Genomic DNA, 22324 nt, shown 5'->3' on the forward strand with positions numbered 1-22324 from the left:
ATAAATTGTAACGTTCCACTAGAAGAAGCTTGTTTTGTGAATGAAAGACACGAAGGCCCCTTTCACATGTGCAGATCCGTATTCAGCCATCCGTTTGCTCAGCAGGGATCGCTCCGTTGATCCCCCGCTAAGCTGGCGGATGACAAGTGCGTCTCTACACACTATGCAGGAACAGGCCTGTCAGATCTCCGCTCTCCCCTATGGGGGTTCGGATGATTGCGGACCGCCTGTCCATTCTTCATCCGGCCCGCCAGACCGATGGAAAATAGGGTTTCCATCCGTCTGGATTTTGCAGAGCGGATCAAATGTCAGCGGACATGTCACCGCTGACATCTGTAGCTTCATAGAGAGACCGTTCAGGTGCGCTGAAAAAACTGACAGGCGTATCTGGTCCACACGTGTGAAAGGGCCCTTGGGATGTTTTCAGTTTTTGTGTGCATTCATTCACCGAACAGTCTTCCATGTGGTGCAGTGTTGGGCTTTGGTCGCACTTCTGCAACTTGGGATCCGACTTGTGAAACCCCAGGTTGCATGACATGTGAAATCCAATTTTAGTCAATGAGAGCTGTCTCCATTAGCACTAGTGAAGTCTCTCCAACTTTAGGAAATGTTCCTGTACTACTTCAAGGCAACTTATATTTGACTTGTGCCCATAGATTTTAATGGAAGTCACTTCCAAGTTGTATCCTCCTATATTGATGTAATTTGGATCCGATCTTACAGAAAGATTACCCAGGCAGTGCATGGCATCTTCTTGTATGCTATCTCTGCATACCTATATTTCTGCATACCAGGACTAAGGCTGGCCATACATAATACAATTTTCTTGTACAGCTTTCCTTTAGATTTAACAAAACCATATAATAGGAGATCAAACCTAAACACTTTAATTTTGTATGCAATCAGGCAGGCCTTTGCACTACATAGTTGAAGGTAAATCTAAAGAAAATTGAATAAGAAAGTTGTATGGTGTACAGCCAGCTAAAGTTGCATCAAAGGATTACTCAAGGCACATCAGGTCGCAAGCAAATCCCCAAAAGGTCGCCTGGCAAATTTGCACCATAAGACTTGCAACTTTCAGGTCGCAGTAGTGTAAACCGAGCCTTTGCCTGTGCAAAAAAAATGCAAAAACACCAGATTCAGGTGTTAAATATTGAATGTATTTGTTAAATAAAGCACTTCCCTTTTTTTTTTTTTGTGTGTGAATTTTATCCTTTTTGAGATGAATGCTGTAAAAGTTATTTTAAGCAAAGATGCATATGGTATTTCTCTCTGTGAATTGACCCCATGGGGGTCACAATCTAACTTTTCTCTACTCCATCTAGAATGCAAATGTTATGAATGGAATTTCACTAATGCAGTAGATAACAGGTCACATAGGTGATTGTTTGTTTTTTAATCAAATGTGCTCACTTTTGGGTCCATTTAGGGAGTTCTTGTCTTGGAACAAGCATGCAGCCAGTAAAGTGTGAACTCCTATCTTCATGTATGTTGAAGGTCAGCAGTTTTCTAGGTAGTGTAGCCAGGATCAGAATGACAGCTGCAGATCTTAGTGTTCAGAATGACTCCCATATTCTTATTTTCATAGAAGAGGCATTTGGATTTACTGGGTATCTGATGCCTTTTTATTTGTTTTATTGTAATATGCTGCATATGCCATTTCATCCAAATCTTGTGGTTGGTTAATGTTTTATATATTCCATCTTCCTTTTTTTCTACTCAGGCTGGACAGGAGAGTTTTCGTTCTATAACCAGGTCATATTACAGAGGTGCTGCAGGAGCGCTCCTTGTATATGATATCACTAGGTAAGAGAAAATGACAGGAGCGACATTTGTAACGCTGGCACAGTTCTCTGTTCTGGATCATATTCTGTAGGGGACATTTACTAAAACTAGAAAGTTCAAAATCTGGTGCAGCTCTGCATGGAAACCAATTGGCTTCCAGGTTTTATTATCCAAGCAGAAGTTGGATGCGGATTGGCTAGCATTCTTAGCTGCACCAGATTCTGGGTGCTCCAAGTTGAGTAAATCTCCACCTGTATGTGTACTTAATAATTTACATTAGCCTATTAACACCACTGCAGAGTGGTGGTGCACAATGTGTGTTGCGGTGCCATTCATTTTGAAAAGTGCCCCAATGCACTTCTAGTGCAAACTGCAGTAAACACACTATCGTGCATTGTGTTTTGAAAAATGCAGCACATAAAAATGATTAATTGTTCTTTGGGCTTCCCATTCAAATAGCATGTAAATGTGCTTTATACCATACTGCAATGAACCTGACCAGTGAATTGGCTCTTGCCGTATTTTTATTCCTGTAGTGATAAAAGTAACTAATTCATCTGTGACTGGAAATGGAATTTTGATGATGTGATTTTTCCAGTTGGTCCCATGCTCCAAAATGATTTTGTTGCGCAGCAGCCCTAGCCCTTTATTAGCACTGTGCCTGATGGTGTCAGAATTTACATGGTGTTGATGATGTCCCCTCTCTGTTTTCAGATAATATTTGCAATTTTCTGTTATCATATCTGGAAGCACCTTGTATCATATGGTGGCTTTAAAGGATAACTTCACCTTTTCGAGCAGAATTTAGAAATTTTTGTAATAAATACAGTTTTCCAGTACCAATTCTGGCCCAGCCATCCTAATGTGCTTTTCTCTCACTTACCTTATCCACAGAGGGTTTCAAATCTTGTCAGTTTATTTGTATTTTTAAAAGGATTTGCAAATTCCATCACTTGCTCAGCTTTCACTTCCTGTTGGGTCATTTCTCAGAAGCTTTCAGTTCCTTGTTGCATCACAGAAGAGGGTATAATAGGGTGTGCTCTACTTGCGACAAACGACCCAGAGAAGCTCCAGAACCCTTTTGCCACACTTGGTGTGCCTTTGACATATAATGACAACACAAGCACTATGCACATTTGCAGCGTTTCCGAAATGCATGGCAAAGTACACATTTTCTGTGTAGTTTGCCGTGCGCTTGGAAACACAGAGGAGTGAATGGAGCTGTGATGTTTTTGTGTAAATGCAATAATTTCTCCTTCGTTCATTGATGGACACAGCACCTTTAATCTTGACCTTAGGGTTATATTGCCACAGTGTGTCATGGCCGATAGCCGCCCCGCACTGCTAGGGTGATGGGTCTGTTCCGTGGAATGCGTCCAGCAGTCCCTGCAGGAGGGGTAAGTATGGTTCCACCTGCCTTGGCAGGATGTAGCAACTGGGCATTCCCTGGGAGTTTGACTAGGGGGTCTCTCCCTCTCCCTATATTCTCTCCCTGTCCCTTTCCCTCCTCCCCATGCTATATGGGCCTCTGTGTGACTGCACTGGATGTTGGTGGTCCACTCCTCCTTTTCCCTGATTTTAGGCCATGGTGGGGGGGTATCTAATTGTGTATTCCATGTGTGCAGGGTGCCGCGTGAACCACAGCCATTGTTCTGTAGCCACAGCCAGTATTTCTTATTTGGCCGATTTCTGAAAGTCCGGCGGCCATTTTTCCAGTGCTCTGATGTTTTTTGCTGAGGCGGCCATTTTCTAGTAGACTCAGCTTGTTTTACCTCTAGCGCTGGGTGGCTGGTTTTTCACCTCGTGGCTGACACAGGGGAGAGCAAGCGGCGGCAGCACAGCGCAGTACCTGGATCAGGGTGGTGAGTTCTGCGGGGGCCTTCAGTCTGTGGTAGCTAGGAGGGTGGGCATTTTGTGTGACTTGTCTTAGATTTCTAAGTGGTGACAGACGAGAGTGGGTCAACATGGCGTCAGAAGCTGGCGCTTCTTCCCAAGACATCCCTGTTATTGCAACTGGTTCCCCTAGCCTTTGGTGCCTATGGACGCTCTGTTGGCGGTCCTGGAGTCCTTTGTTGCCAGGGTGAAATCAGCGTGCAGGCGCAAGGGGGGGTAAAAAAAAATGCCCCCCACTGTCTTCTGGGGAAAGCTCTGATTCAGACTTGGGCCACGCAGTGGCAGGCGGCCCCTGTTCTGACGTTTCACAGGATGCGGACCAGGACTGTTCAGACAGTGAGGATGACTCCGTGTCTAGGTCGGCGCAGGAAAAAGCGCTAGTAGGAGCACTTATCACCGTGGTGCTTGATGCCTTTAAAGATGGAGTATACGGCGGGGGCATCTACAGAGGTGTCTGTACCTTTTGGGCCCCACAAGCCGGCCTGCACGGCTAAGGTGTTTCCCTACCTAACTTATTTTGATAAGTTTATTTACAAGGAGTGGGGATGCCCGCAGCAGGCCTTTTTGGTCCCGAGACGGATGGCGGTGCGTTGCCCCTTTGAGGAGCGTTTCCTGAAAAATTGACATCTCCTCCTGTTGTTTACCCCCCCTCCCCCCCCCCCCACCGAGTGTCCAGGTTAAATAAGGTAACCACGATTCCGGTGTTGGCCATGGCCCTGGTGTCAGACGCTTACTGAATGGGCTAAATTGTTGCACCGTGAGTTGGAGAAGCAATAGGTTTCCCCAGTCTGCATGGAACTGGCAGACCAGTTTGTGCAGGGCCTGAAGTATGTCTGTGATGCGGCCTTAGATAGGAGCCCCTTGCTTTCTAGAGCCTCAATATCAGCTGTGGTGCTCTGTCAGATTTTGTTTTGTCCGCCCGGGTTGGCAGGTAAGCTTTCCCAGTCTGACAAAGTGCCCACTGAGGGACAAAAGCGTCCCTGGTTTCGCAAGCCAAACAAACCTGCGAGCAAATCTGTTGCTGCATCAAGGTTCGCTTCCGCCTGAATCTCTGGTGGGGGGTCGCCTTCGGGAGTTTGCAGCTTGGTGGACTTCCCTACTTTCTGACCAGTGGGTCTGCGAACTGGTTTCATCAGGATACAAGATCGTTTCTTTCTTGTCCACCAAACAGAGATTTTTTTCCCTCCAACCTTCTTCTGGCTCATCGGGAAGCCCTGTTCGGGGCAGTACAGGACCTGCTGCTGCACGGGGTGATAGTACCTGTACCGACGCCGGAAAGGTTTCAGGGATTCTACTCCAATCTGTTTGTAGTCCCAAAGAAGGAAGGGGTTCGTCCGGTCCTGGATCTCAAGGCCCTCAACGGCTTTGTGAAAGTACAAAGTTTCAGGATGGAATCGGTTCGCTCCGTGGTCGCTGCACACCATCAGGGGAATTTCCTTGCGTCCTTGGGCATCAAGGACGCATACTTGCATGTCCCCATATGCTTTAGGCATCAGAGGTTTCTGCGACTTTCGGTTGGGAACAAGCACTACCAATTTGTAGCTCTCCCTTTTGGCCTAGCCTCGGCACCAAGGGTCTTCACCAAGGTGCTAGCCCCAATTCTGGCATTGCTAAGGCAATGAGGGATCGCAATCGTGGGTTACCTGGATGACCTCCTTCTGAGAGCAGCTTCTGCCTCAGACTTAAGGGAGGATGTGAGGATCACCATAAAGATTTTTCAGGAGTTTGGTTGGGTACTGAACATCCAAAAGTCGGTGTTGGTGCCGACTCGATGCCTGGAGTACCTGGGCTTGCTTCTGGACTCCTCAGAGGCAAGAGTCTTTCTCTCTTCAGACAAGCTGCACACTCTTCAAGCTGCGGTGAAGTTGTTTGTGTCCCGCAGGTGGTCGTCGCTGCGTTTTTTGCATGCGAGTCCTGGGTCTCATGGTAGCCACTTTCGAGGCGGTACCATATGCTCAATTCCACACGAGTCTTGCAGAGAGAGTTACTGTCCAAATGGGACAAATCTCCGTTATCCCTGGATTGCCAAATTCGGGTGAGCCAGCTAGTCGGTGAGTCTCTTCTCTGGTTGCTGAGGTCTCTGGCCCTTCGATCCAGGAAGTCATTCCTTCCTCTTCATTGGACGGTGATCACACGGGACACCAGCCTGACCGGTTGAGGGGGGGAGTTTGGGACATACAGTAAGTAGGCCCAGGGTCACTGGACGCAAGAAAAATCCCGCCTGCCGATCAATGTGCTGGAACTTGCTCCACATGGTCACAGAGGCTGCAGGGGAATCCGGTCAGGATCCAGTTGTACATCGCCACGGCGGTGCCGTATGTCAACCATCAGGGAGGAACAAGGAGCTTGGCTGTAGCACTAGAGGTCGCTCACATCCTGCGGTGGGCAGAGCAGTGCGTGCCGGCTCTGTCGGCTGTATACATTACGGGTGTAGAAAACTGGCAGGCAGACTACCTAAGTCGTCACCTGCTGGACCAGGGAAAATGGTCGCTGCATCCAGATGTATTTCGGCTCCTTTGCCTAAGGTGGGGCACACCAGATGTGGATCTCTTGGCTTCTCAACTCAATTGTAAGGTACAGAGGTTTGTGGCCAGGTCAAAAGATCCCTGGGCGGACGCAGCAGACACGTTGGTGGCTCCATGGGGGCATTATAGGCTGATTTATAAGATTGATTTATTTATTTAAATAAGAAAAAAAATATATATTTTTAAAACACCCGTCCCAACGAGCACACGCACAGAAGCGAACACGTACGTGAGTAGCGCCCACATATTAAAACGGCGGTCAAACCACACATGTGAGGTATCACCGCGATCGTTAGAGCGAGAGCAATAATTCTAGCCCTAGAACTCCTCTGTAATGCAAAACATGCAACCTGTAGAATTTTTTAAATGTCGCTTATAGGGATTTTTGAGGGTAAAAGTTTGACGCTATTACACAAGCGGGCGCCTTTTTAAGCATGACATGTTGGGTATCAATTTACTCGGCGTAACTTTATCTTTCACAGTCTAAAAAAAAATGGGCTAATTTTACTGTTGTGTTTTGAATAAAAAAAAAAAAAGTGAATTTTTTTTCCCAAAAAAAAGTGCGCTTGTAAGACCGTTGCGCAAATACGGTGTGAAAAGTATTGCAATGACCGCCATTTTATTCTCTAGGGTGTTAGAAAAAAACAAACTATAATGTTTGGGGGTTCTAAGTAATTTTCTATAAAAAAAAAACGGTTTTAAACTTGTAAACACCAAATCTGAAAAAGAGAGGCCTGGTCCTTTAGTGGCTAAGCACCTTTAAGGGGCAGGTATCGGCTTTTTTTTTTTTTTTCAGCGACCTTTGGTGACTCATTCATTGGTGAGTACGTTTGTTCAGGGGGTTCGACACCCGCTTCCTCCATGGGATTTGAATCTGGTGCTCTCGGTACTTCAGAAACCGCCGTTTAAAAAAAACAGGGAGATTTCCTTATTGACTCTCTCTCAGAAAGTAGTCTTTCTAGTGGCTATTACATCGACCAGGAGGGTTTCTGAGTTGGCGGCCTTATCATGCAAGTCTCCCTACTTGATCCTCTACAAGGATAAGGCGGTGCTGCGTCCGCAGCCTTCGTTTCTTCGTTGTTTCAGCCTTTCATCTAAAGGAGGGCATTGTGCTTCCATCCCTAATGTCCTCGGCCGTCACATCCCAAAGAGGTTGCTTTGCATTCCTTGGATGTGGTCCAGGCTCTGAGGGTGTATCTGTCTGCTACGGCTCCTTTCTGAAGGTTGGACTCACTGTTCGTATCGGTGGCTGGTCCAAAGAAGGGCCTGGCAGTCTTGTCGGCCACCATTTCTCTGTGGCTCAGACAGATCTTGGTTCAGGCTTACGCCTTAAGGGGGCGGGAAGCCCCCTTTTCTGTCACGGCACATTCGACCAGGGCAATCGGTGCCTCCTGGGATTTCCGACATCAAGCGTCTGTTTTCCAGGTGTGTAAGGCAGTGACCTGGTTGTTCGTTCATACTTTCACTAAATTTTACAAGGTTGATGTGAGCGCATCTTCGGATGCTTACTTCGGCCGCAAGGTTTTGTAGGCGGCTGTTTAAGGTTGCAACTCCTCTGTTGAGGCGTTATGGGTGGCGTTTATTTTCTTGCTGTTCCCACACCTCGGTTTTTTGTTTGTTTTGTTTTTTGTTTTTTTTACACTGCTTGGGGACGTCCCTAAGGTCAAGATTAAAGGTGCTGTGTCTGTCAATGAATGAAAGAGAAAGTGGGATTTTTGTATTTGCCATAAAATCCTTTTCTCTGAAGTTCATTGAAGGACACAGCATCCACCCCTCCTATCTGTTTGTACTGCTTTTTGACGAACTGAGCTGCTGGAAGCAGAGTTAGGGTTTGTAGCCAGTAGGACCCCCCCTTAAACCCTGCAGCTGGATAAGAAAAGGGAGATTCCCAAGGAATTCTAATTTTTGTGGGTTTTCTCCTTTAAAGTAAATGTTGCTGTGCCTATAGTCGCCACCGGGTGCTGTCAAGAGCAAGTACCTGTTCCAGGCTTGTCAGTCTCCCCTCTGTGTACAAGTTTCACACTTCCTCCAGCCCAGGCGCCAGGTAAAGTCGTGGGAAAGAGGCTTTTTCTCCAGGCAGTGGGAGCATGGCATTAGACGGCGGTATGCTGTGCATCTCCTGCCGCCATTACGGCATTTCCCTTCGGCAGCTCTCCTCCATATGGTCCGGTCAGGATCGGAGCCCGCTCGTGCCGGAAAATTCTGTATTTTATAGTAGATGAGGAAGGGGGGCTCAGTGGGTGGTCGAAGGAATGGGGCAGGGCTTAGCAGCGTTGGCACGATTTAGCATCCACAACGTGGGCTGCATAGCTATAAAATGCACCTTTTTCAAGGTGCATGCAGCTAGGAGGGACACAGAGTGGACAGGTGGCATGTGAGTGAGTGACACAGGCATTCCCAGGCACATTTACTTTAAGCATCAGGCTGAGCTTAATAGCAGCGGCAGTTGCTGGACTATTGCTCAGCAGTGGGTGCATTTTTTTTTTTTTGCTCAGCCCTATAACCAGAGGAGGTGGTTCAGATGCCACAAAGACCAAGGACACAAAGGGGTCGCCCTCAGGTCCTAAGGACCATCCCTCTGCAATACCACCCCGTACTAAGGAGGCTGGTCAGAGTAAGCCATCGGGGTCATCAGGGGCTGCAATTGCTTCCAACACTTTAGCCCCTGTCTATATAACTGAGCAGATTTTCTCAGCTATGAGTGGGTTAGAGGAAAGATTAGTGGCTTTAATCATGTCTTCATGGAGTGAAAGAAAATACTTTAGGTCCCCTTCTACCACTCAGGAGCCCCAAACTGAGGAACTGTGGGAGGGGGAAGATGAACCCCCCTCAGGGGAATGTGAACAGGCTGATGATTCCTCTTCCGAGGAATTAAGTGGGGAAGGGCATTCTTCAGCTTCACATGCTGAGAAGTTGCTGGTGCATTCTCTTACTGAAATGGTCTGCACCACATTTAAAGTGGAGGGCCACCCTGAAAAACAAAATTACATAAAAAAAATTCAAAAAATCAGAAGAAAATGTTGCTAGGCATATCGTCCTAATCTGCCTCTTCCTACTCCGCGGTGATGTTCGGTCTTCTCTCCTCCGTGCGGCGTCTTCTGGGTAATGGGGCGCTGTGTGTTCTGGGAACTGTGTGTCCCAGAACACAGCGTGCCCCAGTCGCAAAGCACTGCGCGACGCGCGCATGTGCAGTAGGAAACGGGCAGTGAAGCTGCAAGGCTCCACTGCCTGTTTCCCTTAGTTGGAATGGCGGTGCCGGGACCCGAGAGCCAAGGGACGGGTCAGCCTCGGGCGGCCGACATCGCGGGCGCCCTGGACAGGTAAGTCTGCTTATTAAAAAATCAGCAGCTACAGTGTTTGCAGCTGCTGACTTTTAAAAAAAAAACATATTTTTAAGCTGGCCCTCCTATTTAAGCTACCCTTAACGGAGTCTGTTGAAGAGCCCACTTCCTGTTTGGGTTCACTAAAGCCTCCTCAAGCCTTGGGGGCCCTTCCCAGTCCATTGTAATCGCCCATATTTTTCAACACTTTATCCTATGGAGGAAAAATTTACTAAGATGTGGAGTATACCAGCAATTGATGCTGCTATATCCTCTGTGAATAAAAGTTTGACTTGTCCGGTTGCCCAAATGCTTAGGGATCCAACTGATAAAAAATTGGAATTGAAAAAACATTTCCTCCCTGGCAGGTTCAGTGGCTAAACCTGCAGTGGCAGCAAGTGGGGTATGTCAGTCCTTGAGCGACCATTTGAAACAGGTACTCAAGGTGTTCCCTGAACCGCAGGCTCAGGAAGTAGCTAAGCTGCCAGCAGCTTTGTGCTTTGCAATTGACGCAATCAGAGATTCTATTCTTCAAATACTTTTTATCTTATATATTTTTTATATATTTTTTTCAGATTTTTCACATTTTTTCTGGATGGGTTTATATTTTATGGGATGAAATTGTATATATATTTTCCACATTTTTTCTGGTTTTGTTTATATTTTAAATTTTTATATTGGATGAAATTGTACAAAAAATTTTTTTGCACACGCAAAATAATTTTTTTTACACGCATATTTAATGATGGGGGTCATAGCGTAAATAGTAATTAGCACAAGGGATGTGTATGTAAATTGCAGGCACTTTTGATACTCTTCCCACTTTATGGGGAGACCTTAGTACTAACAAATAGTTTGAGGTATCACGGGTGCTTGCTTTGTGTTTTTTTTTGTGATTTTTATTTTATTTTATTTGTTTTTGGTTAGGGTTTTTTGGTTTCTAGCTCTTTGGGTAAATAAGTGACAAGGGTTGTCAGTTCACCTATGGTAGGTGATACTAAGTGCTGTACTAATCACATTTGGTTGAATTTAAGGTGTTGTAAAAATAGGTTTAGTCTAATCATAACAGCTGGGATATAACACGAAACACAGTTTAAATTATATAGTCCCTAGGGACAGGCAAAGGTGATTGATATAAGTTTAAAATCTAACATTGTGAATAAAAATAGCCGGAGGTAGCGCCAATAACCCACAACTAATATCCACGGTGAAAAGTTGTTTGGGAAGGATTTGGACAAATGTATCCAAAAAATATCAAGTGGGAAAAAGTACCCTTTTGCCAGTTAAGATAAAGAGTAAATGTCCCTCATTTAAACAGGCTCTTTCTGCAGTGCCAGGGGCATCAGCCTCCAGGCAGTAGCAAGGGCCTCCACCATCAGGTTCAAGAGGTAAACTTCAGGGTCAACCCCAGGGACAAAAGAAGTCCTTGGGAGGAAATCCGCAAGACAGAACGCTAAAGCCTCTATATGAAGGGGCGCCCTCGCTCATTCGAGTGGGGGGGGGGAGACTTCTGCAGTTCTCAAAGGTCTGACAGGAAGAATTTTGGGACAGATGGGTGGTCTCCACAATAGGTCTAGGTTACTGACTAGAGTTCCAAAAGTTCCCGTCTCCTCGCTTCCTCAGGTCAAATTTCCCCAAAGATCCAGAAAAAAATAAGTCTTTCCTTCTAGCGTTAGACCAACTTTTGTCACGAAAGGTCATCATGGTGGTTCCTGTGGAAGAGCAGGTGTCAGGGTTTTATTCAAACCTTTTCACGGTACCAAAACCAAATGGGGATGTCAGGCCCATTCTAGATCTCAAACCTCTAAATCGATTGTTCGCTCTTTTCGCATGGAATCAATCCGATCAGTAGTCTCCATCCTACAAGGGGGAAGAGCTTCTGGCATCAATCAACATCAAGAATGCATACCTGCATGTACCCATTTTCTGCGCTCACCAAAAGTATCTGCATTTCAAAGTAGGACTCCATTTTCAGTTTGTAGCCTTGCCTTTCAGTCTAGCTACTGCACCTCGGGTGTTTACAAAACTTCTGGCCCTTTCCCTGGCCAGATTAAGGACTCCAGATATGCTATTATTGTTATACCTTGAAGAACTGCTCTGAATAGACCGGTCGGTAGTCCGCTTGGACCAAACCGTGGTCACCACAGTCTACTACCTGGAATACCTAGGTTGGGTCATAAAACTAGAGAAATCTTCTTTAAAGCCAGAAAGAATATTAGAGTACTTGGGTCTGGTCATAGATACAGCCCATAAGAAGGTGTTTTTACCGCAGGCAAAGATCAGCATAATAAAGGAGCTGGTCCAAGGGGTCAGGGCAAAGAAGGGTCCTTCCATTCGCCTTTGTATGAGGTTGTTTGGGAAGATGGTGACTTGATTCGAAGCAGTTCTCTATGCTCAGTTTCATTTTGAGACTGCTGCAAAATATTATCCTATCGGCCTGGAACAAGAAGATTCAGGCACTAGATTTTTTCAATGCGTTTGTCGCCAAAAGTGCACCAGAGCCTCAGTTGGTAGAGGATATACGAGAATCTGCAGAAGGGGAAATCATTCTTACCGGTTACCTGGAAGGTGGTAACAGATGCCAGCCTTTCAGGTTGGGGAGCAGTCCTAGAAGAAGCATCTGTCCAAGGGAAATGGTCCAGAGCCGAAAGGACCTTGCCCATCAACATTCTAGAAATTCGGGCGGCGCGTCTAGCCCTAAGGGCCTGGACATTCAGTTTGCAGAATTCTCCTGTCAGGATTCAATCTGACAATGTCACAGCAGTGGCTTATATCAATCACCAAGGGGGCACCAGAAGTCAGGCAGCCCAGGGAGAGGTAAACCATATCCTAACCTGGGCAGAAAAACATGTGCCATACATTTCAGCAATCTTCATTCCAGGGGTAGAGAACTGGCAGGCAGACTACTTAAGTCACCAGCAGTTGTACCCGGGGGAATGGTCTCTTCACCCCAACATCTTCCTGGCTATATGCCGAAGATGGGGGTATCCCGGATGTTGATCGGTTTGCGTCCAGGTTCAACAACAAAGTCGACTACTTTGTCAATAACAAGGGATCCACTCGCATGTGTAACAGATGTGTTGGTGACCCCGTGGGATCAGTTCTCACTGATTTATGCATTCCTTCCTATTCTGCTGCTACCTCAACGTCTTCGCAGGCTCAAGCGAGAAAGGAAGTTGGTAGTTCTTGTGGCCTCAGCTTGACCCAGAAGATCTTGGTATGCAGAAATGGTAAAGATGGTGGTAGGGGCCCCATGGACCCTAGTGTAGGGACCAGTGTTCCATCCTACTTTACTAAATTTAACAGTTTGGCTATTGAAACCCACATTCTAAGGAATCGTGGGCTTTCAGGCTCAGTGATTCCTACCTTGATTAATGCAAGGAAGCCAGCTTCCATAGTCATTTATTATAGGGTCTGGAAAGCATATGTTTCTTGGTGTGAATCCAGGGGTTAGCATCCTAAGAATTATGTCATAGGTAGAATTCTTGCCTTTCTGCAAATGGGGCTAGAAATGAAACTGGCCTTGAGTACTATCAAGGGCCAGGTCCTGGCCTTATCAGTATTGTTTCAGCATCCGCTGGCTTTGCATTCTTTGATCCGAAGCTTTATACAGGGGGTAACGCTGCTTAATCCACTGGTTAGGGCACCCCTGAACCTTTTGGGACTTGAATTTAGCTCTGTCAGCATTACAGAAACAGCCTTTTGAGCCGATACGACATATTCCTTTGGTGCTTTTGACAAGGAAGCTAGTTTTTCTGTTACCCTTCTTGCAGAAGAAATGGTTATCAGAGTTGGTGGCTTTCTTGTAAAGACATATTTAATCGTTCACAAGGATAGAGTAGTATTGCGTCCTCCACCTTTGGCAGAAAGCTAGGATGTTTCAGGTTTTCACCTAAGCCAGGATATTGTTTTACCTTAATTTTTTTCCAGAACCCTGTTCTAAGGAAGAAAAGTCACTACATTCTTTGGCTGTAGTGAGAGCAGTCAAGATCTATTTGAAGGCAACTGCTCAGATTAAAAAAAACAGATGTTTTGTTCGTGTTGCCCCAAGGTCCTAGGAAAGGACAGGCAGCATCGAAATCCACTATTGTCAAATGGATTCGTCAGGTAATTATTAAAGTTTATGGCTTGAAGAAGGTTCCACCTTTTTCAGGTCAAAGCGCAATCCACCAGGGCTGTTAGTGCTTCGTGTGCAGTGCATCACCAAACCTCCATGGCTCAAATCTGCAAGGCCACAACCTGGTCTTCAGTCCATACATTCACCAGATTCTATCAGATGGATGTAAGAAGGCATGAGGATATCTCCTTTGGGCACAGTGTGCTGCAGGCAGCAGTATAGGTCCTCAGGTCTGATTGTCCCCCCCCCTTGGGTGGCATTGCTCTGGGACTTCCCATACAGTTATTACTGTGGCTCTGTGTCTCGAGATGTACTTAAAGAACAGGAGTTTATAGGTACGCTGTTATAAAAATCCTTTTTTATTGCATTTTAGTGTAAATATGAGATCTGAGGTCTTTTTAATCTCATGTAATAGGAATAAAGGTGACGCAATTTTTTATTTTTTTTTATAAAAAAGAACAGTGTAAAAAATAAAAGGTAAAATAAATAAGAAAAAAATATATATTTTTTTTTTTTAACGCGCCCCGCCGAGCTTGCGTATGAAAACTGTCTTCAATAGACCTCCTCTGTAACTCAAAACATGCAACCTGTAGAATTTTTTTGAAACGTCTCCTATGGAGATTTTTAAGGGTAAAAGTTTGTTGACATTCCATGAGCGGGCGCAATTTTGAAGCGTGACATGTTGGGTATCAATTTACTCGTCATAACATTATCTTTCACAATAAAAAAGAATTGGGCTAACTTTACTATTTTTTTTTTTTTCCAAATGTGCGCTTGTAAGACCGCTACGCAAATATGGTGTGACAAAGTATTGCAACAACCGCAATTTTATTCTCTAGGGCAGTGATGGCGAACCTTGGCACCCCAGATGTTTTGAAACTACATTTCCCATGATGCTCCTGCACTCTGCAGTGTAGATGAGCATCATGGGAAGTGTAGTTCCAAAACATCTGGGGTGCCAAGGTTCGCCATCACTGTACTAGGGTGTTCAAAAAAAAAGTATGTTTGGGGGTTCTAAGTAACTTTCGAGGAAAAAAAAAAAGTTTTTAACTTGTACACAAATCTCAAAAAGAGGATCGGTCATTAAGTGGTTCATGTGTGCTAGCTGGTAAACGCCTTCCTCTGTCTCTGTCTATACCAAGGAGTTTCTGACCCTTTCTAAGAAATATAGCAAGGCCTAAGGTATGGTCTTGTTCTCAAAATGAAGGAGAGCTTGTATTTTTCTGCATCAGAGGTACATTAATGGTATATTGGTACATAGGGGAGCTGGGTTTAAGGAAAATAAAAAGGTGAACTTGGCCTTCAAGCAGGCTAAAATAAGTGCTGTTTGAACTGCCTGATGTGATTGATTTTTTTTTTTTCTTTATAAGGAATTAGTTATTTTAAAGGAGTCGTGAGAAGGAAGTGTAAAAATGTGAGCGCATATTAAACAGTTGTTTTGTCTTTCAGAAGAGAAACATTTAGCCATTTAACATCATGGTTAGAAGATGCACGACAACACTCTAGTAGCAATATGGTGATCATTTTAATTGGGAACAAAAGGTGAGCCTTTAATTGTATTATGCCTTCTCTTCTGTTTCAGGCATATATACATGATGATTTTCATAAATGACTACTTCCACGCTGAGCAAAAAAAGACAACGTTCGAGTATAAATATTACAACCATGTATCCTGTGTAATTAAAGGGTCAGTGTACCCAAAGCTTAAATGTGTTCCCCCCCATTTGGTAGGTGGTGCCTAAGTCCTCTTTGCTATTCCAGTGGAGAGATCTCTACATTTAAGCAGAACCAGCTACCACTAGGCCTTTGTAATAATTTGACTCTTCACTCCTAAATTGTTCTAGTACAGCCTTACTTCTCACAGATTGCTGTGGTGTATATTTTCTTTGTTTTATTCTCTCCATTTCAGAACAGGAAGTTAGGCTGTAGCACTGTCCTAGCTTCTGCTCAAGAGCAGCACTAGTAAGTCACTAAAGAAAAATATCCTGATAAAAGTGCTGTCTGGTTTCCAAAAACAAAAAGCTTTGGTCTCTGATAGCTACACCCTCCTCAGGCAGACTGTACAATGGTCCTAAGCTCAGGCATGAGACAAGTCAACCTTTACAGCCTGACACTGAGCGAATAATAGTACAAACACCAGTCTCTGAGGTAAGGCTGCACAATTCTAACAACTAAAGAGTGTACCATTGCCCTTTCCCTGGCTAGTTCTCTTTAAAGCGCTCCTTTCCTTTTCCAACATTTATAAAACATTCTGGCAAATCTTATAAGTAGCTCTCCATTACTACTATAAGGTGTAGTGGTGATTTTGTATGGCAGTTGTCCTAATAAAATGGTGGTCAGTGGAGAGAGTCCGAATTGTCATATCCTGGGCCAATGTTGGCAATATGCAGTCCATAGGCGTGCCTGAAGACACCCTAATCACCCATGGTCGGTTCTAGGGGGTGCTGCGCCGCCCCATGCAACACATAGACATGCCGACCATCCATCAGAAATTGTCTCCTGTTAGCACTGTCCCATCCCGTCGCATCCAACCCCAACCCCCCCCCCACTGGTGGAAGAGGAGAGATGGATCCATTTCTGCTCTGCCTCCTCCCGCCCATCTCCCTCTGTGTCTACCCTCTGCCACTCCAATCCCTGCCCAGCGCTGTGCCTGAGACCGCTGATGTAGTTTGGTCTTGGGGCCAGAAAGCAATGTTAAAAATTCATCTCTGCTATCCCTATGGGAGAGGATTGCCTCCTCTCCTTTACCAATAAAAAAAAAGAATCTAGGGCAGTGATGGCTAACCTTGGCACCCCAGATGTTTTGGAACTACATTTCCCATGATGCTCTGGCACTCTGTAGTATAGTGGAGCATCATGGGAAATGTAGTTCCAAAACATCTGGGGTGCCAAGGTTCGCCATCACTGATCTAGGGGGTTCTTGCAATATCTGCTAAAGCCTTCTTGTACTTGCATAGCCAGTCTTATTCCTTCACCAACCCTGGACCCCCAGCAATATGGGCTGGATGTTGCATTCTAGTCAGTTTGGTGAATTTGGTAGAACCCTTATCCCTAGTGCAGTAGACATATGCTAAATATGTATACACTGTATTCCATACATTGGTTCAATTTTTCCTCAGTGATCTGGAAGGTCGTAGAGATGTATCAAGGGAAGAAGGAGAGGCATTTGCAAGAGAACACGGCCTGATATTTATGGAAACCTCTGCCAAAACTGCAGCAAATGTGGAAGAGGTAAGACTGAGGCATATATGTCAGACATGAGCATTTTACAACCACATTTCTAGGCTTTAAGCACATGACACTTCCTTTTTTGTTTTTAAAGGCCTTTATTGGCACTGCCAAAGAAATTTACAAGAAAATTCAGCAGGGGCTCTTCGATGTAAACAATGAGGTAAGGCTCAGGAAGTGATCGTGTCTTTTATGATATCGTGTGGAGCAGTGATCATCAACCCTGTCCTCCGGACCCACTAATAAGCCAGGTTTTATGTATTCCCTTGGGGAGATGCAGACTAGAATACTGCAATCACTGAGCAGCAAATTATATCACCTGTGATGTATTTCCGTTATCTTGCAAACCTGGCCTGTTGGTGGGCCCTGAGGACAGGGTTGATGGCTACTGGTGTGGAGGATAATGCTGATCTAACATTTTCTTTTTGCTCTTTTTCTTGCAGGCTAATGGTATTAAGGTTGGACCACAGCAGACACTTCTGGAGCCTCTTGGAGGAGCAAGACAAAGCCAGGCAGAAGGGAGAGGGTCTTCTGGTTGCTGTTAAAAAAAATAAAAAAATGCTAGAATGGATAATATTTGAGGAAAATGGGGTTCAGCCCTTGACTCACTATTTCCCTGCATCTCTTCCCTTATTTGGTCTATTGTACTTCTCTTCATATTTTAAAATTGGCCCTATTCAGGCTGTTTCAATGCACACATGAGGGGTTAATCTCTTCTTCAAACATTAATTTTCTTGCTGAGTGTAGCAAGTATAGTAATCTGCGTGATTGATTAAATACTACGTTATAAACTGGTTGAAGAAAGAGAAAATATGTTTACATTCCCAGGTGTTTCCATTTGAAGTGTTACATTTTAAGGGTAATTGATCACCATGAATATTAAGTGCCATGGTTAATATATACAGGCTGTTATCTTTAAGGTGTATATAGTTTGTCTGCTTGAGACCAGGTTGCCTATCAGAACTAGTATTTGCATCTACTGTAGGTACTGACAATGGGTAGCTGGGACACGTATGGTCCAAAAAAAGAAGTTACCTGAGGTTGCTTCAATAGACAGTATTGTACACAGCCTGGCTGAACCAGCACATTTGTTGTAAGAAGGGCAATGTGAGTTCCAGCAATTGAGCCTTCAAATGAAACCACATAACGCCTTGTTTTTACAAACTGCCTGTTCTCTCTGTAGCATGCAGTCAGATGCCATCTGCATATTAGGTTAGGTGTGACTTGTTGGTATAAACTACTAGTTTGTTTTCCCAGAATCATCCTGTAGGATTATGCATGAGAGAAGTCTGTTACCCACCTTTAAAATGGCTGTAAACCCCATTCATGAAATCTGACCTGGGCACATATATCTGTAGTGTTTACTTATCTCTCTCCAAAGCTTTGAGTGCCATGTCTTTCTGCTGCTCCGTTCCTCTGTTATAAGCAGAGTCGCATCTGACAAGTTCTCTGACACACGAGATAGTAGCTGCAAATTTGTGTCTGGAAGGGAGCTTAGAGATAGATAAGCAGAGAGTTTGTACTCACAGTACAGCTCTGCATGTTCCTTTGTTCCTCTGCCTATGTGGAGGGTGTGTGTGTGTTTGTGTATGCGCCTTTCTTCCAATCAGCTTATCACACAATATAAGCCCAGGCTCCACACCCACTGCTGAAAAAGGAAATTAGATTTCTAACACGATGTGCACTTTCTAAAGAGTGTAGCAAGGGAAAAACAGCAGATATACATATAAAACTTGTGTAGGGAGATTTGTTTCATCTCTGTGTATCATCTGAGGCAATTCACTTCACTGGGTATCTGAGAGAGGTTACAACCACTTTAAGAAACACAAGACTGAAAAAGATTTAAGAAGGGCACCTAAGAGCCAGTACTTCAGTTCTTGTGCTTCCTGCTTCCAAAAAACTTACATATTTGACCTCCTAGTTTATTGATCCCTCAGAGGCCAGTTGCAGGTGTTTGAGACCCCCCCCCCCCTTTTGCCAGCCAAAGACACTAGAGCAGGCTGGTGGGTCCTCCAAGACAGACCTGTTCTACCTTTTTGGTTCTGAACGTGCGGACTGATTTCCCAAACCTTCTGCTCCCCTATGGCTAAATTGTCACCCTTCTTGAAGTGACATGCATTTTCTAGAGTAAATTTGTGACTGATCTAATTACATGGTTAAGTTAATGTTTTTAGTGGCCATCACCTCAGCTTGCAGAGTAAAGCCTCATACACACGGTCGGACTTTGTACAAACTTTTCCGTGGACTTTTGTACAAAGGGCATGGTCCACAATTTTGTATTGCATACACACGGTCTGACTTTTTGACAACAAACACTAACATAGTGACGTCACAACGTACTGACGCCACTTCAAAAGAGGACGTTCAATGACTCCAGCGCCACCTTTGGTCAACTTCTGTATTGTAGTCTGATCTTTTGCATTGGTTCTGAGCATGCGTGTTTGTACCTTGTACAAAAGTCCGATGCTTTTGCGTACACACGGTCGGACTTTGCTCCATCAGACTTTTGTTGCCAGAAAGTTTGTCCGTTCGCACAGCCAACAAAAGTCTGATGAAAACAGAAAAAGTTTGTCCGATGGAGCGTACACACAGTCGGATGTTGCTCCAAAACAGCTAATTTGCATGTTTGTTGTCAAAAAGTCCGACCGTGTGTACGGGCCTAAAGGCTTATTTCACACAGGCTTCGTCCTTTAGAACAGTGTGAACAGAAAGCAGAGCTTTTAACAAGCTTTAAGGCTTGTAAAGTACCATCCGACTCCAGTTTTTAAATGTTGAACACAGGTCCTAAAACCAAATGTTTTATTATTTTTTGGCAATAGCATGGTATGGGCAGATTTCTGGCGGTCACAGGCTGCAGTTTTAGAATAAGAGGGAGATGAAACCTCCATCAATCTACAGTACATGTAATATCACACCCCCATTGTGTTTGGCTGGTTAGTGGGCATGGAGGAGGTGAAACTGAGTGGGCTGTCATTAACCACTGTGTATACACCCATAAATGTGACTCTATAGTCACATTGGCTGCTCAGATGTGATATGGGGGAAATGCTCAGCATTGCAACTTAATACATTAAGGTGAAAAACCTTGAGGGTTTACAAGCCCTTTTAAAATGACAACCAGCACTCCCATTTAAGATCTATGTAAAACATTTCCAAACCGGAGCAGAAGGGTGCTTTAAAAGCTTAATTAATCAAAGGAGCTCAAAGCTTGCCAAAAACAGTGCAAATTTTGTTGAATTCATACAGGCTTTGTGTTCACACTTCTCTTATACAAGCTGAAGCTCGTGTGATACAGGCTTTAAGTGGAACTTCAGTCATTTTTTTTCATCTTTCCATCAATTAAATCTTCTGCCCTTGTTTTAACTTTGTATAGTAAAACATTTTTTTTTTCTGCCAGTAAATGCCTTATACAGCCCACTTCCTGTTTCTTTTCTGGTCTAGGTTTATGACATCATGCACAGCTCTCTCAATTTCATGAGAGTTTACCAGGAAGGGAGGGGGGGGGGGGGGTGAGTAATAAGAGGGCCAATGAGAGCTGCAGAGCTGGGGGTGTGCCTCTGTCTGTAAATCCAGGAAGTGAAAAGGCAGTAGCTTCAGCTGCCCACAGTTAAAATGGATGCAGCCAGACTCAGTGGAGTGAGTTCTGCAACATATTTGGCAAGTACAGAATCGCAGTGTATATAAAATATTATGCAAAGTGGTTGGAAGGAAGCTTCAGAATGGCAAAGTTGTTTTTATTACAAATTTTGTGAGCAGACTGCAGTTCCTCCTTTAAGCGAGCTTTAAAATCCACCATAGCTTGACAGACTGCACTGACCTACAGTTCTACTGGCAAGTCTTGCCCTATATGAATCACTGTGCATTCAACCAGAGCACTATCTACTTCCTGGGCAGAAAAGGATGGTGAACCTGAACACATGTGCAGGTCAGCTACATGGTTAGACGTGAATGCTGTCATGAGTCACTTTCACATCAGCTTCCTCTCTACTTAAAGAGGAAGTAAACCCTGATGAGTTTACTTCCTCTTTCATTCCCTGCAAAGGCAAAGCATAATGGACTACTATGCATCGCATAGTAGTCCATTATGTGTCACTTACCTGACACAGGAGCCAGCGAAGTCGCCGCTGTCCCCTGTAGTCCGCCGCATCCATCTTCTTGGTGGGGTCTCGCAGCTCCGCTGCTGTCATTTGGCGAAGCCGCGATGACGTCACTCCCGTGCACGGGAGCCGACACGCGCAGCAGCTCCGTCGTTGAGAATGCCGCGCTCAGTGCGCCTGCGCGCCACTGTCTACGGCAGATGCGCCGTAGACAGTGGTGCCTGTTTTCGGGCAAATATCTCCTAAACCATATAGGTTTAGGAGATATTTCTAGGACCTACAGGTAAGCCTTAATCTAGGCTTACCTGTAGGTCTAAGTGGTTTGTAAGGGTTTACAACCACTTTAAGCTTAGATGTTTGGAAGGAAAATGCTTCAAGTGGTACTCCCACCTTAGGTATCCTTTTGTTAACTCTCTCTTATGTATCTTTATATGGAGGATGATTCAGGAAAAACCTGAGTTGATTACCTGAGAGCTGCTTTCCAAGAATCCTGCAGGACAGGAGCTCCCACCCTCAGGTTTCTACTTTGTATTGGTTATTTGGATAGTCATAGTCTAAACTACTGAGGCACTGACTCCTAGAACTTTTTAATCTCTCAAGTCTTGTGTTTGCTGAAAGTGAGCAGAGCCATGCCTTGTGAACTACACTGAAGGGTTCTTGGAAAAGAAGTTAAACTTAGGTTTTCCACCAGTGAAGATAATGAAGGCCATTGCTTGGTGATAATTTCTTTGTAAAGTGCATATAACTTACTGGAAACACAGCATGAGAATTCAAATTGCCTATAGCTAGTTGTCTTATTGTTCTACTTGAATAGACACTAATTTTTAGTTTTTTGCTCTCCTATTATTTTTTTTATATATATTTTTTTTATGTAAATGTTACATTGTATTTTAGCACTTTATTGCCTGAAGTTAGGTACCAGAGAATGCCATTATGTATTATTATTATTATTATTATTTTTATTATTACTACTATTATTACTACTATTTTATTATTACTATTACTTTATTATTGTTATTATCAACTATTATTAAGATCAACCATTTGGTGCCATTCAACGTGTTAATACATTTTTTGTTTACCATTAAATATTTCTTTTATTTTGCCTATTGCATTTTGCTGTCTGTGGTTTCTGTTAATAGTAAATTAGACGGACCCTTTAAAATTAAACAGTTTTGACCATGCGTTGATGACATAGCAGCAAGTTTGTTGAACTGCTCCCTTCCTTTTGCCCCCCTGCCACTGCATTCGGCCTCTGGGAGTGAAGAATGGTAGCCTTGTGTGTGCTAGTTCCTGATTGCGACTTGTAGCAAAGCGCTGAAGACTCGCTGCTAATGCGCCACATGAAGAAAACGCACA

General features: G+C 44.4%; 1 protein-coding gene across 6 annotated transcripts in view; it reads left to right on the plus strand.

Moving 5' to 3' along the window:
- RAB2B (RAB2B, member RAS oncogene family) overlaps window positions 1-22079 on the plus strand; it is a 49943-nt gene extending 27864 nt beyond the window's left edge. For all 6 annotated transcript variants that reach the window (XM_077466861.1, XM_077466862.1, XM_077466863.1 and 3 more), the window contains 5 exons: window positions 1724-1806; window positions 15090-15182; window positions 16760-16871; window positions 16963-17031; window positions 17312-22079. In XM_077466861.1, coding sequence (XP_077322987.1) covers window positions 1724-1806; window positions 15090-15182; window positions 16760-16871; window positions 16963-17031; window positions 17312-17413 — 459 coding nt within the window. In that variant the 3' untranslated portion in view covers window positions 17414-22079. The remainder of the gene's footprint in view (window positions 1-1723; window positions 1807-15089; window positions 15183-16759; window positions 16872-16962; window positions 17032-17311) is intronic.
- The last annotated feature ends 245 nt before the right edge of the window (window positions 22080-22324 follow it).

Source organism: Lithobates pipiens, unplaced genomic scaffold (genome assembly GCF_037356315.1).
Source record: "Lithobates pipiens isolate NorthernLeopardFrog02 unplaced genomic scaffold, aLitPip1_a1.2 Scaffold_4, whole genome shotgun sequence".
Classification (NCBI taxonomy): Eukaryota; Metazoa; Chordata; class Amphibia; order Anura; family Ranidae; genus Lithobates; species Lithobates pipiens.